A 13,607-nucleotide genomic window follows, 5' to 3' on the forward strand; every position below is an offset into this window, starting at 1 on the left:
CCTCGTGTGTAAGTAGTTAGGTGAGTTAGTTAGTTATTTTCTTGTTGTGTGTATGAATTCTCTTGTAAGAACCTAAACCCCTGTTGGGTGAATGGTCTTAAAGGATTACTTGCTGCTATATGTTATGTGCACTTATATATCTTAATAAAGCTACTTCTATTTAACCTAGTGTGTTCAATTGAGAGAAGGGGTGGTTCTGGATTCAGTACCTTGACCAATCTCAGTCACTAACTACCAAAGAAGGTTAAGAAGTTAAAGGCTTGGATTTTAAGTGTTAAACCAGAGGTGCCTGGCAAGGAGTGTAACTGTGACTCTTGCCTTTTAGGACCTTGGTTTTATATATCTTCTGGGCTCAGAGATCCCCTGGCTCTGAGTGGACCAGTATACAGGGGTGGTGGCAGCCTACCTTCTACCTTGCAGGGTTGTTGTGAGCGTACACAGCCTTGGCAAGGGTGAAGTAATAGCTTTTTGGTTCCAGTCTCATTTCCCTAAGGGTGGGGGTCTGAGTCTGATGCATGAACCCAGTACCTTCAGGGTCTGGGGGTCATGACAGCTCCTGTAAGGACAGAATATGGAGAAACGGATTGGTTCCCAGTCGGGAAGAGTGTGAGACAGGGATGTATTTTATCACCCTATTTGTTTAATCTATACGCGGAACATATCATATGGAAAGTGGGATTGGACCAAGATCAAAGAGGTGTGAAAATTGGAGGGAGAAATATCAATAATTTAAGATATGCAGACGATACCATACTACTAGCAGAAACCAGTAATGATTTGAAACGAATGCTGATGAAAGTTAAAGAGGAAAGCACAAAAGCAGGACTACAGCTGAATGTCAAGCAGATTAAAGTAATGTCAACAGAAGATTTATGCAACTTTACAGTTGACAACAAGGACATTGAACTTGTCAAGGATTATCAATACCTCCGCACAGTCATTAACCAAACTGGAGACAATAGTCAAGAAATCAGAAGAAGGCTAGGACTGGGGAGAGCAGCTATGAGAGAACTAGAAAAGCCCCTTTCCCCCTAAAAAGGCAAGACCCTCTGGTTACCCTAAATTCCACTCCGGGCTTCGGTTGTGAACTTAAATGTCAAACTTGATGTATTGACAGGCTGATGGTGGCCAGGTTACAGATTGACATTGGCATTACCATCAAGATAGCCTAGGCTGCATGCAGATGCATTATTATGACATCATGTATGATGTCACAAGCAGGAGCAGCTCCAAGCCTCAGCAAAGTGACAGACAGTCAGGCCCAGGCTTAATGCTCCCAAGACTGGTCTTCATGACAGGTGAGGAAAAGTTAAGATTTGGGGCCATGTTAACTTTTCCCATTGAAAAAAGATTCTGGAACAACATGCAGAGGTTCTCATGGTCCTTCTCTGTGTATCTTGCAAAGGACACTGCAGCCTTTGGATGCCCTTCACATCTAAGGTTCTGCTTGTGCCTGCGTACAAAATGGAAGTTGCAAGATAACAAGAGGAGGCTGTTCATGGCATTTTGTAGGGCCAAAAACATTATTTGTTAAAACCATAACTTCAAAGGAAACGTTGCCCTCTGGGCAGGAAATGGGCCTGCTAGAACACATTGGGGCAACACTGCATCCAGCCTGACTGATTTCATTTTTTCAGCTTATTTTCTGAAGCGTTTTGCATGCATCATATGTGTGCCAAATATTTGCAGCTAATTAGGCAACTCTTCTTCATTGGCTTTGCCTGTGTTAGAAGCTCATCTCTTGCCGTAGTGCGACACTGTGAATTGCTTTAGAAATAACCCAAAGGCATTTCAATATAGCAGCTAATCCTTAGTATTTTGAAAAACAGACTGCTTTCAAGTCCATCCTGACTTATGGCAACCCTCTGAACATTTTCATGGTAAGCGGTATGCAGAGGTGGGTTACCATTCCCTTCCTCTGAGATTGAGAGGCAGAAAGAGCATAAGAGGGTGTTCAACCTGCCCAGGCCCTTCGTGGCCTTCTTAAAAGTCTCCAGGCAGAGGAATAAATAAATGAATGAATGCCCCCTCCCCAGGTGGACTTGGGGGATGGGAGGGCCTTCTGAGCCAAGATGGAACCAGACTGTTGTCCAAGGTGACAGAGAAGCATTTAGACTGATTGTGGGATGATAGCCGGCAGGAGCTGGGTAGGGTCTGGTTTTTTGGTTTGTTTCATTTGTATACCAAAGCTCTCTGGGCAGTTTACAACAATTAAACCATTAAAAACAAATACACAAATTTAAAAACACATACTTTTTTTTAAAAAAAAATTAAAAACACATGCCAAAACGCCTGGGAAAAGAGGAAAGTCTTAACCTGGCACCGAAAAGATAACAGTGTTGGTGCCAGGCGTGCCTCGTCAGGGAGATCATTTGGGGGCCACCACAGAGAAGGCCCTCTCCCTTGTTTCCGTCCTCCGAGCTTCCCTCGCAGTAGGCACCCAGTGGCAGGCCTTGGTTGTTGAGAACAAATCTCCCTCTTGGGATGAAGATGAACAAAAAAAGGTGAAAATGTGACCTAGAGAGGCATAGGACGTGGTCATTGTGAGTATAGAGGCACGGGGCAACTGCACAGAGAGACCACAGGCCAAATCACAAGTGCCAGTGACACTTGGTGAGAGAGGGGGGGTGCTGAGTCCAGGAGCTAGAAACCCCAAATGGGGAAGACTCCACCACAGGAGTCGCAATCCTGGGCCCGAAGAGGAACTTAGTTCTGGGGAAGTTCTATTGTCCCCCTGATCAAAATGCTCAGGATGCTGTCGAGATGAAGAATGAAATGGAGGAAGCATCCAAACTGGGAAACGTGTAATACCTCAGTTAACAAAGGAGATGTCTTCCTGGCCATTACTTCTTTAACAGAAACGTTGGTACCAGAGGTAGGAATAACATGGAAAGAATAGGGATAGGTTCCTACACCAGCTCATAGATGACACCAGCAGGAGCCTTAAAGGGTGCCTACCCAGCACCCATCCACCCTCCTCCTCCCTCCCCTCCTCCTCCTTTGAATCGTATTGGATCCTTCCCTCCCCAGCCCTTGGAGAAAGCAAGAGATCTTTTTAATGCAAAGCAATGCATAGGCTTATCAGTTTATTGATAGCAAAGCAGACACATCCTCATCAGTTTCACCTTACAGCAAAGGCAGAGGCTTGAAAGTTTATCCTTAGCAAAACAAAACTTGTCAGTTTCACCTTTTAAAAAAACCTTCTTTAAAAGGAGATTGCTTCCTGGAGGAACCCTTAATTGAAGTATTACTGTAATGGGTGACCTCAACTGCCCTCACACAGACTGGCTACATATGTGTTCCAGTCATGACAAAGAGACAAAGTTCCTAGAAACCATAAATAACTATGACCTAGAAAAGTTTGTTATGGAGCCGACCAGAGTGGCGGTAACCCTGGAATTCAATTTAAGTGGTGTCCATGACCAGGTGGGAGATGTAAGTGCTGTTGAACCAATTGGGAGCAGTCACCATAGTGCTATTGAATTCAACTGGGATGTATACTGCAGATCAGGAAAGGTACCATCAGGGCCAAGGGAATGCCAGTGTGGTTAATAAGCAGGGTCAAATATGCTATTAGCATATATGCTATTAGCAGCAAGAAGGCTTCCTTCAAAAAGTGGAAGTCTTGTCCAAATTAGGATAACTAAAAGGAACACGTTGGCAAAAGAAAGGCAAGCAAGCAATGAGATCCTAAAAAAATAAATAAAAACAATCTGAGGAGCACATTGCTAAAAATATAAAGACCAACAACAAAACCATTACTTAAACCCATTAGCAGCAGGAGACCGTCTAGGGAGGAAGATAGATCCTTGGACGACAAGGGAGTTGAAGGTGTACTAAAGGAGGATAAGGAGATTGCAGAGAACTTGAATGAATTCTTTGAAACTGTCTTCCAGCAGAAGATGTGAAGTAACATTTGCAGGAAGGGAGTCTGAGCAACTGAGGCCGATAGTGGTGAGACATGGAGTCCTAGGCTTAATTGACAAAAGAAAAGCAAATCTCCACCCCTGAGTTCTCAGAGAACTCAGACGTGAGATACGTGATCTGCGAACAAAAATCTGTAACTTCTTAAGATCCACCTCCATACCTGAAGTCCGGAAAGTGGCCATCGTAACACCAATTTTAAAAAAAGGAATCCGGGGTGGATCCTGGAAATTACAGGCCAGTCAGCTTAATGCTTGCCTGAAATGTCAGAGAGCCGCTGCCCATCTGTGCAGATAAAGACAATCCTGGGCTGGATGGACCAATGGTCTGACGCAGTAACAAGGACGTGTCTCCTCTGTTCCGGAAGGGAGCAACCTTCGATGCCTGTGGTGGAGCTTCCGCCCTTAACTGGTCGGGTTTCCCTTCTCTGTGTTGGGAACCCCATGCATGTAATATTGCCCTTTTTCAGACTCTTGCCAATTGCGTGCTGGCCAAGAACATGCCTGGCACACGTGGCATCACTGAAGGCCATGCCAGGCAGCTCGCAGGAAAGCTTCACAGGGTCTGCATTGCTCTGCTTCCGTCCCCAAATCCAGCTGTGGAGGGGGGGCATTTATTTATTTTTCCCAGCCTCTGCCTTGAGGCTTTTTAGAAGGCCCTTAACAGGCTTGCCAGGTTCAAGTCAATCCCATCCCCAGGAGGGAGACTGAGGAGGGGCTTTTCCGGTCCAGGAAATCCAGAATCATCTCTCCTGGGAACCCCCACCCCATGTACACCCCCTCCCAGCAAGGCTGCTCCTGGGCACCGGAGGCCCTTTCCCTCTGACCTGGGGGGACTGGTCCAACATCTGCAGGGGGAGGGGGGCCCTTCTACTTTGCATGGATGAGAGGGGCTAGAAGCCAAAGGCCCTTTACACCCAGGAGACACGAGCGGGGATTTGAACTCACAGACTCTGGATTCCCAGCCAGGCTCTCCCCCCCACTGTGCTATACCAGCACTACATCTGGATAATGTGTATTAAATTTGAAAGGGCTATAAAAATGTTAACTCCTCCTCCTCTTTGGTGCTGGTTTTCACTCTCAGTTCTTTCACTGCATGCACATCATCAGCTTGCAACATGGATAAATTATGCATTTACAAGACCACTAAACATAGATTAATCACCTGTCAGATTGAATGTATGGGTACAAAGACAGCTATTTTCTCCTCTTGGACCACATAGTTCTGGATGAAGTGGGGATTGTAACACACACAACAAATTGCAGAGCAAACACATACTATCCAGATTGTGACACAAGTTTCCATAAACTAGAGCCCACTCATCTTACCCACAAAAGCTCATGCCACAACTAGTTCTATAAACAGTTATTGTATAACATTATTATTATTGCATCGAAAGTTTGTATAGGACAAGAGAAGTTTCTAAATAAAAATAGGATTGCACACAAATCTGCTTTTTAAAGGACCACAAGCCTCTTGTACATTTGTTGAGCCAGAACAGGGGTTATGACAGCAGAAACAGGGTCAGGTAATTCCTCACGTTACTTAATATGATGTATGAGTTGAGGATTTTATACCCCGCAGCAGTTCTCCCAGTCCCAGATCTGTCACACGCATACACTATTATTTTTAGCATTAACAGCATGTACGCCTTTTTAAAAAAAGCAGTGTGTGTGTGTGTGTGTGTGTGTGTGTGTGTGTGTGTGTGAGAGTGAGAGAGAGAGAGAGAGAGAGAGAGAGAGAGAGAGAGAGTCGCTCCCTTTTCCAAATGCACACACTCATTTACATGCTCCCGGGGCCGCGGCTCCACCCGAGCGAGGGAGGGTGCCCTCCTGGGCAAGCCTCGCCCAGCGGGAGTCTCTCGGGAGTCAGGACAAGTCAGCCCGGCCGGGGCTGCAGGGGGAAAGCGGTGCGCCGGGAGGAGGCGCCTTTCTCGGGTGGAGGAGGAGAAGGTTGGCAGCGGAAGGGTTAAGGAAAGTGAACGTGCTTCCTAGAGAGAAAGGGAAGTGGGGTGGAGGGCGGGCGGAAGCGGCGGCGTCCAGTCGAGAAGAGTAGACAGCCGCTTCCCGGCCGGCCGCCCTCTCCGCGGACTCTTTGGCGACGGGCTGCGTCGGTGGGGATCCGATGAGCTCCTCGCAGCGCAGTGAGAGACGCAGGCGGCGCGGCGGCAGAGCCAGGAGCGGCCCGCTCGCTCGCTTACTCTGCTTACCGGGACGGAGGAGGAGGGGAGTTCTTGCCGGCTGGGGGGGGGCGGCCCGTGGTGTCACCCGGTGCGGCCCGCACCTGCCGCACTGCCCTAGTGACGCCCCTTGGTAGGGGAAATGGGGGGGTTGGAGGAAAAGGAGAAAAGACACACACCCCGGGAATCCCTGATTCATGCAAACCATGCTGGGGAGATCCGAGATCTAAAAGGGGCTGGAAGGGGGGGGAGAGGAGAATCTGGGTTTTTTTGCTGCAAAACCTCACCTGCCTCCCCCCCCACTTCGACGGGGGATCAGCGCATTAGCAAAGCCCGAAGGGCTGTGCAGGGGGGGAGGGGGCAGGGAGGGGGTCCCCTTCCAGCTGACTCAGGGGAGAAGAGAGCGGGCCTGGGAGACCCCCATCAGCCAGCCCTGCTGCTGACCCCTCCCCCGAGCCCCCTTATCTGATCTCTGAGAGCTGGGGGCGACCACAAAGCCCTTTAAAACGGGCCTCCTCCTGCTTTGCCCCTTTCAACGCCGCAGAAAGAGCCGCTGCGGGGGCTCCCCTGGCGAGGGGCTTTTTCGGAAGCCGTCCCCGGCCCCCCACTGCAAAGCAAGCAGCCTTATTGGGGGAAGCGCTTCTTGTGCACGCACGCTGCTGTGTATCATTTGTGCCCCAGAGCTGGAGGGGTCCCCACAGGGGGGGGAAGATTTTAAATTGGGGGGGCAAAGGAATAGACAGACATTTTGGGAGGGAGGGAAATTGGCCTTGTGCGATTCCTTGGCAAGGAAAAGCACCCAAAGGTGGGGCATTGCCTTTGTGCCTCAGTGACAGCGTTATTATGTAGACGAAGGGGAGGGGGGCATCAAACTTTATTTCCCACTGTGGATCCCTGAGAGGAAGGCCTTGGTAGAAATATAAAAATATAATAAATTGTATGGATATTCTTATCTCATTTGCCCAAAGTACGACCCTGTAAGGTAGGCAAGAATGCTGTTAAGCTTTCCACCTTGTCCACCCACTGTGCCAGTGGCCTCATGCACTCCCACTCTATCTATCTATCCATCCCACCCTTCCTCCCAGCAGAAGCCCAATAGGCCACATGCACAAGGCCGATTTGCGCTGTCCTGGCCGTGATAGCCGATCAGTATGCGCACAGGCTTTTGTTTTGTGACCCAGACGTGAGTTAAGGCCCCGTAACAAGAGCCTGAAATTGTTCACAGATTGGAGGAGCAACTCTGGGTTGGCCAGGAAGTAAAGGCTTTGCGGAAGCAGGAGGGGATATAAGAGGAGAGGGAGAGAGTGAAGGCCGGATTGGGGGGGGGCGAAGTAGGTGAGAAGGGCCTAGAGAACCATCTGGGAGAAATGGGGAGGGGTCTGACATAGAGTTAGGGCCTAAATATGAAGGCCTTTTGTAGGTCAAGCATCCCGAGGGAAACTGAGCAGAGAGGAAAGTAGCGTGCCATTTATATCTATATTTATCTATCTATATATCTCGGGGGGGTAAAGAAAGGCCGGGGAAGGAACTGGCAATCCCACCCCATATATACGGTCTGCCTAGTAAACGTCGCAAGACGTCACCCTAAGAGTCGGAAACAACTCGCACTACAAGTGCGGGGACACCTTTATCTTTATCTATCTATCTATGTAAATGTACTGCCTTTAAGTCGATTCCAACTTATGGTGACCCTATGAACAGGGTTTTCATGAGACTGAGAGGCAGTGACTGGTCCAAGGTCACCCAGTGAGCTTCATGACTGTGTGGGGATTCGAACCCTGGTCTCCCAGGTAGTAGTCCAACACCTTAACCCCCCCCCTACTTACATGGTCTAGATATCTTAACACATAGATAGAAAAGAATTAATATATTTAAGTCTCACCCACAGGGACTCAGAATTTCCAGGCAATAATCTGCTGGATACATTAGATCAGTCCACGAAAGACTGATCGAAAACTGCAGGAGACATCTCTCTTTTATAGACTCTCTTGTTTGTTGTGACTGGAACACATATGTAGCCAGTCCATGTGAGGGTAGTTAAAGTCACCCTTTATGACAACCTTTCCTCTTTTGGACTGAAATCATTTAAACGACCTCTTTCTTGCCTGTGCACAGTATTGAGGGTTCTTCACCTTTTCCGTTAAGCCTAAAGCTGTTTAGAGTCCTTGTATGTCAGCAACTGCACTCACCTGGGCTTGCACAGTTTCCAACAGCAGAGTATCTGAACAGGCAGATCTAAAGAGGAAGCCCCACAGAGACTTATCTCAGGACTGAGGATAAATGAGGAAAAATAATGGCGTTCCACAGCTGAAGGAGATTATGCTTTTCATTGACTACACATTTCTATGTGGATATATGTGAGCATACATCAACTCTGCCCATAGCCAGTAAATCAGAATTAATAATATAAATCCATGTTTATTAAGTAATACAGTATGTTATTCAGGAATTTCACACAATATACTTATAAAGTCTACATACAGTATGTCTCGAGTACTTAATTACTCTTGGAGCCCAGTATCGCCACCCACAATGATTCTGACCCACCCTTCCTCTCAAAGGGGTCCTGGGCAGCCTGATTTCTGTGTGCCTCCTCTGGATACATGGGAAGGGAGGGGTGGCCTCCAGGTTAAAGTTTCCTTTCAGTCTGCTAAGAAATCCCCCAAATTAATTACCTGGAATGGTTTCCATATTGCCACTGAGCTGAGCTTTATGTACAGTTGCCAGTTCACAAGTGCCAGTGGGTTCCACATACGCCTGTCTATTCATCACCAGGAGATCTCCGATCCTCCCTTTCTTGGAATTTGGGAAGGGGCCACAGCAATGGGTGGACATGGAATGCCTGGATAATTTAGGTTCAGAACTAACCAGCTTGTCTCTTCCTTTGAAAGAAATATCCAAACAGGGCTTCATCTCTTCACTGGAAGGACAAGCTCCCATTGGATGGGGCGTTGATGAAGGGGAGATATCTGCAGGTATGGATTTGAAAAATATCTGGGGAAATGTTATAATGGGGACAAATCGTTGATGCAGGACTTGTGGCTAAATTAAAAGGCTGGCAGTGAAATATACACCCCGCTGTGTGTTAGCTGGTAAGGAGTTCCCCCTATGATTCAGAGCATCATCTCAACCTCATGTAATCTTGGTCTTGGGGCGTCGCTGCCTTAGCTCAGCGGTAGGGCACATTTGGTTCTAGGAAGAAATTCCTAGGTTTAATCCTTGGAATCTTCAGGCCCCTGAAAGCGTCCTCATCTCACACCTGCAGAGCAGCTGCCACCCAGTGTAGACAGTATGCAGCTAGAAGGACCAATGGTCTGATTCAGTATAAGGAAACTTCCTGTGTTCCTGTATTTCTGTCTGAGCACCTCTTCTGATTGCAGTTACATTCAGAAGAACCAAGAAGCAGTGAGCTATGCCCAGTTCAGCCCCTTCCACAGCATTCTTTCCCCTTTCTCCTTGCTACTTATTGCATACATTTTTCTTTAAGAAATGTATACCACAGTTGTCTGGCGGCAGGAGGAAAAATCAGACACATCAGGGCTTGGTGACATCAAATGATACATGGACCTGTAAGGAATTCATTTTGCTGTGTGGGACTGTTGAATGTTCAGGTAACTTGGGTTGCAGGTGGGCATACAAACAGAGCAGGGGAGAATTGTGGAGATGCCAATATTCAGCAGCAGCTAATTGGGCTTGATCTGTGCTGAGATGCTTTGTTTTTGCCTTGGAATTCCAACGTTATGTTTTTTTCTCCTTCTTCCCCCTCAGCAGATGATGGGCAGAAGAATGAGAATTATAGGAAATCACCGATGGTGTCATTGGTAATAGCCAAGGGTGAAGCATAAAAAGAGATAGTTGAAAATGACAGGAGCCCAAAACCATCTGAAGGAAACCAGTCAAAGAATGGGAGGAAGAAATCCTCTACTTCTCAGAGTTTGCCTCACAGAATGCACAGAGGAAAGAAATCATTTAAATGCATGGAATGTGGAAAGAGCTTCTCTCTAAGCGGTAACCTTACTAAACATCAAAGAATACACACAGGGGAGAAACCATTTGAATGCATGGAGTGTGGAAAAAGCTTTAGTGTGAACTCTCACCTTACCACTCATAAAAGAATCCACACAGGGGAGAAGCCATTTAAATGCAGGGAGTGTGGACAGAGCTTCAGCGTAAGCTATAGCCTTACTTTACATCATAGAACACACACAGGGGAGAAACCATTTAAATGCATGGAATGTGGAAAGAGCTTCTCTCTAAGCGGTAAACTTACTAAACATCAAAGAATACACACAGGGGAGAAACCATTTGAATGCATGAAATGTGGAAAGAGCTTCAGTCAAAGGGGTAACCTTACTAAACATCAAAGAATACACACAGGGGAGAAACCATTTGAATGCATGGAATGTGGAAAGTGCTTCAGTGAGAACGGTACCCTTACTGTACATAAAAGAACCCACACAGGAGAGAAGCCATTTAAATGCATCCTGTGTGAAAAGAGCTTCAGTCAGAACTGTGACCTTTCATCACATCAAAGAACCCACACAGGGGAGAAGCCATTTAAATGCAGGGAGTGTGGAAAGTGCTTCACTGACTGTGGTAGCTTCACTAAACATCAAAGAACCCACACGGGGGAGAAACCATTTAAATGCATGGAGTGTGGAAAGAGCTTCAGTGAGGGAGGTAAGCTTACATTACATCAAAGAATCCACACTGGGGAGAAACCATTTAAATGCATGGAGTGTGGAAAAAGCTTTAGGGTGAACTCTCACCTTACCACTCATAAAAGAATCCACACAGGGGAGAAGCCATTTAAATGCAGGGAGTGTGGACAGAGCTTCAGCGTAAGCAATAGCCTTACTTTACATCATAGAACACACACGGGGGAGAAGCCATTTAAATGCAGAGAGTGTGGACAGAGCTTCAGCATAAGCAATAGCCTTACTATTCATCAAAGAACGCACACAGGGGAGAAACCATTTAAATGCATGGAGTGTGGAAAGGGCTTCAGTGCACGGAGTAACCTTACTAGTCATCAAAGAAGACACACAGGGGAGAAACCATTTAAATGCATGGAGTGTGGACAGAACTTCAGTCAAAGGGGTAACCTTACTATTCATCAAAGAACACACACGGGGGAGAAGCCATTTAAATGCATGGAGTGTGGAAAGACCTTCAGCGTAAGCAGTAGCCTTACTTTACATCGTAGAACACATACGGGAGAGAAACCATTTAAATGCATGGAGTGTGGAAAGTCCTTCAGTATAAGCAGAAGCCTTACTTTACATCATAGAACACACATGGGGGAGAAACCATTTAAATGCATGGAGTGTGGAAAGAGCTTCAGTGAGGGGCGTAAGCTTACATTACATCAAAGAAGCCACACCGGGGAGAAACCATTTAAATGCATGGATTGTGGAAAAAGCTTTAGGGTGAACTCTTACCTTACCACTCATAAAAGAATCCACACAGGGGAGAAGCCATTTAAATGCAGGGAGTGTGGAAAGAGCTTCAGTCAAAGGGGTAACCTTACTATTCATCAAAGAACGCACACGGGGGAGAAACCAGTTAAATGCATGGAGTGTGGAAAGACCAGTATAAGCAGAAGCCTTACTTTACATCATAGAACACACATGGGGGAGAAACCATTTAAATGCATGGAGTGTGGAAAGAGCTTCAGTGCAGGGGGTAACCTTACTAGTCATCAAAGAACGCACACGGAAGAAACCATTTAAAGGCATGGAGTGTAGAAATATCTTCAGTATAAGCAGAAGCCTTACGTTACATCAAAGAACGCACACAAGGGAGAAACCATTTTAATGCAGTGAGTGTGGGAACAGTTTTAGTGTAAGGAGTAACCTTACTAGTCCTCAAAGAATACACATTTAAAGTAATAGAATGTACAAAGAACTTTCGTGTGAGCCTTGCCCTACATCTGTAAACTATAGGGCTGGTGGGATTTATGTAGTCCAAGATAATATTTAGCAATGTTAAGTTTTTAGTTAATTTAAATTTTGCGGGCTACAAATATTAAAGCCCTATGTAGCTTGGACCAGGATACCCAAAATATAGTCTCACCTGCTATCTACCAAACCAGTCATTGCAGTCTGCAGCAGAGGGCTTCTTGGCACATATCTAATCAGTAGGTCTATTCTGTATGATGAACGCAGTATTTAGTGTGCTGGCACTTACCTTCGGAACTTTCTGCTGTTACATATTAGGCGGTGTCTATTTTTCTTTTTGATGCCTCTTGAAGACCTTCCTGTTTCAACAAACCTTTTAAGGGGAGATCTTTATCCCACTCTGTATCTGTATTGGATTTTAAAATTATTTTAATTGTTTTTATGTGTTAACCGTGTGAAATTGTTTTTATTTGTGGCATTTTTGATATACAATGCTTTGCAAAAGCAATCAGACCCCAGACCAATGCTCTCATATTACTAAATTACAAATGGTACATTGTAATTTCGTTCTGTATATTTTATTTTGAAACACTGAAACTCAAAATCAATTATTGTAAGGTGACATTGGTTTTATGTTGGGAAATGTTTGTGAGAAACATACAAAACTGAAATATGTTGCTTGCGTAAGTATTCAACCCCCACACATTAATATTTGGTAGAGCCACTTTTCGCTGCAGTAATAGCTTTAAGTCTTTTGCAACTTCCTGCATCGCTCTGGGGGAGAGGCATCTCAGTTTTCCAAAGGGCCAATGAACTGCACTCTGGTTCTTAGAGAGGCGGGAAGTTTTAATCACAAGGGGGGGGAGATACAATACTGAATGAGGAGGAGGGGCGGCTTCATTCCTTCCCTCCCTCTGGGAGGAGAAATCAGCCTTGGAGAACAGGAGGCTGGCGCTTACAGAGGGCATTGGGATGCAACATGGAGAGGGGATTGGGGGGGAATGGGGGAAGACCCCCCCTTTGGGAATCCCTGGTTCATGCAATCCATGCTGGAGAGATCAGAGATCTACAAGGGGCTGGAGGGGGAAGGAGAACCGGGCTTTTGTTGCTGCAAAAGCTCACCTGTCTCCCCCCTCACTTTGATGTGGGGAGTTCAGCGCATTAGCACAGGCCCATGGGGCCATGCAGGGGGAGAGGGGTGCAGGGAGGGGGTCTCCTTGCAGTTGACTTGGGGGAGGAGGGAGAGGGCCTGGGAGACCCCAGCCAGCCCTGCTGCTGACCCACCCTTCCTCAGCTCCCCCTTATCTGCTCTCTGAGTAATTGAGGAGACCCCAGAGCCCTTTAAAACTGGTCACTACCTCCTCCTGCTGCTGCTTTGCCCCTTTCGCTGCCAGAGAAAGAGCCAGTGCAGGGTCTCCCTGGCGAGGTGCTTTTGGGGAAGCTGACCCGGCTCCCCCCATAGAGCAAGCAGCCTTATTGGGGGGGCACTTCCTGGGTTTTGTGTGTGCACAAGCTGCCTTGTGTCATTTGTGCCCCAGAGCTGGAGGGGGACCCCGCTGGATCCCGGGGGGGGAAAGAGATTTTAAATTGGGAGGGGGGCAGAA

General features: G+C 46.8%; 1 protein-coding gene across 7 annotated transcripts; it reads left to right on the forward strand.

Annotated features, from left to right (window-relative positions):
• The first annotated feature begins 5,768 nt into the window (after positions 1-5,768).
• LOC133381773 (zinc finger protein 160-like) lies at positions 5,769-13,005 on the forward strand. Of its 7 annotated transcripts, none has more exons than XM_061621214.1 (4): positions 5,922-6,236; positions 8,995-9,078; positions 9,591-9,714; positions 9,872-13,005. In XM_061621214.1, the coding sequence occupies exon 4, from the start codon at positions 10,051-10,053 to the stop codon at positions 11,833-11,835; it is 1,785 nt and encodes a 594-aa protein (XP_061477198.1). In that variant the 5' UTR covers positions 5,922-6,236; positions 8,995-9,078; positions 9,591-9,714; positions 9,872-10,050; the 3' UTR covers positions 11,836-13,005. The 7 variants fall into 7 exon arrangements, with proteins under 7 accessions (XP_061477195.1, XP_061477198.1, XP_061477197.1 ...); XM_061621213.1 differs by having other exon boundaries at positions 9,875-13,005; XM_061621211.1 differs by lacking the exons at positions 5,922-6,236; positions 9,591-9,714 and adding an exon at positions 5,769-5,876.
• Positions 13,006-13,607: the final 602 nt, after the last annotated feature.

Source organism: Rhineura floridana, chromosome 3 (assembly GCF_030035675.1).
Source record: "Rhineura floridana isolate rRhiFlo1 chromosome 3, rRhiFlo1.hap2, whole genome shotgun sequence".
Classification (NCBI taxonomy): Eukaryota; Metazoa; Chordata; class Lepidosauria; order Squamata; family Rhineuridae; genus Rhineura; species Rhineura floridana.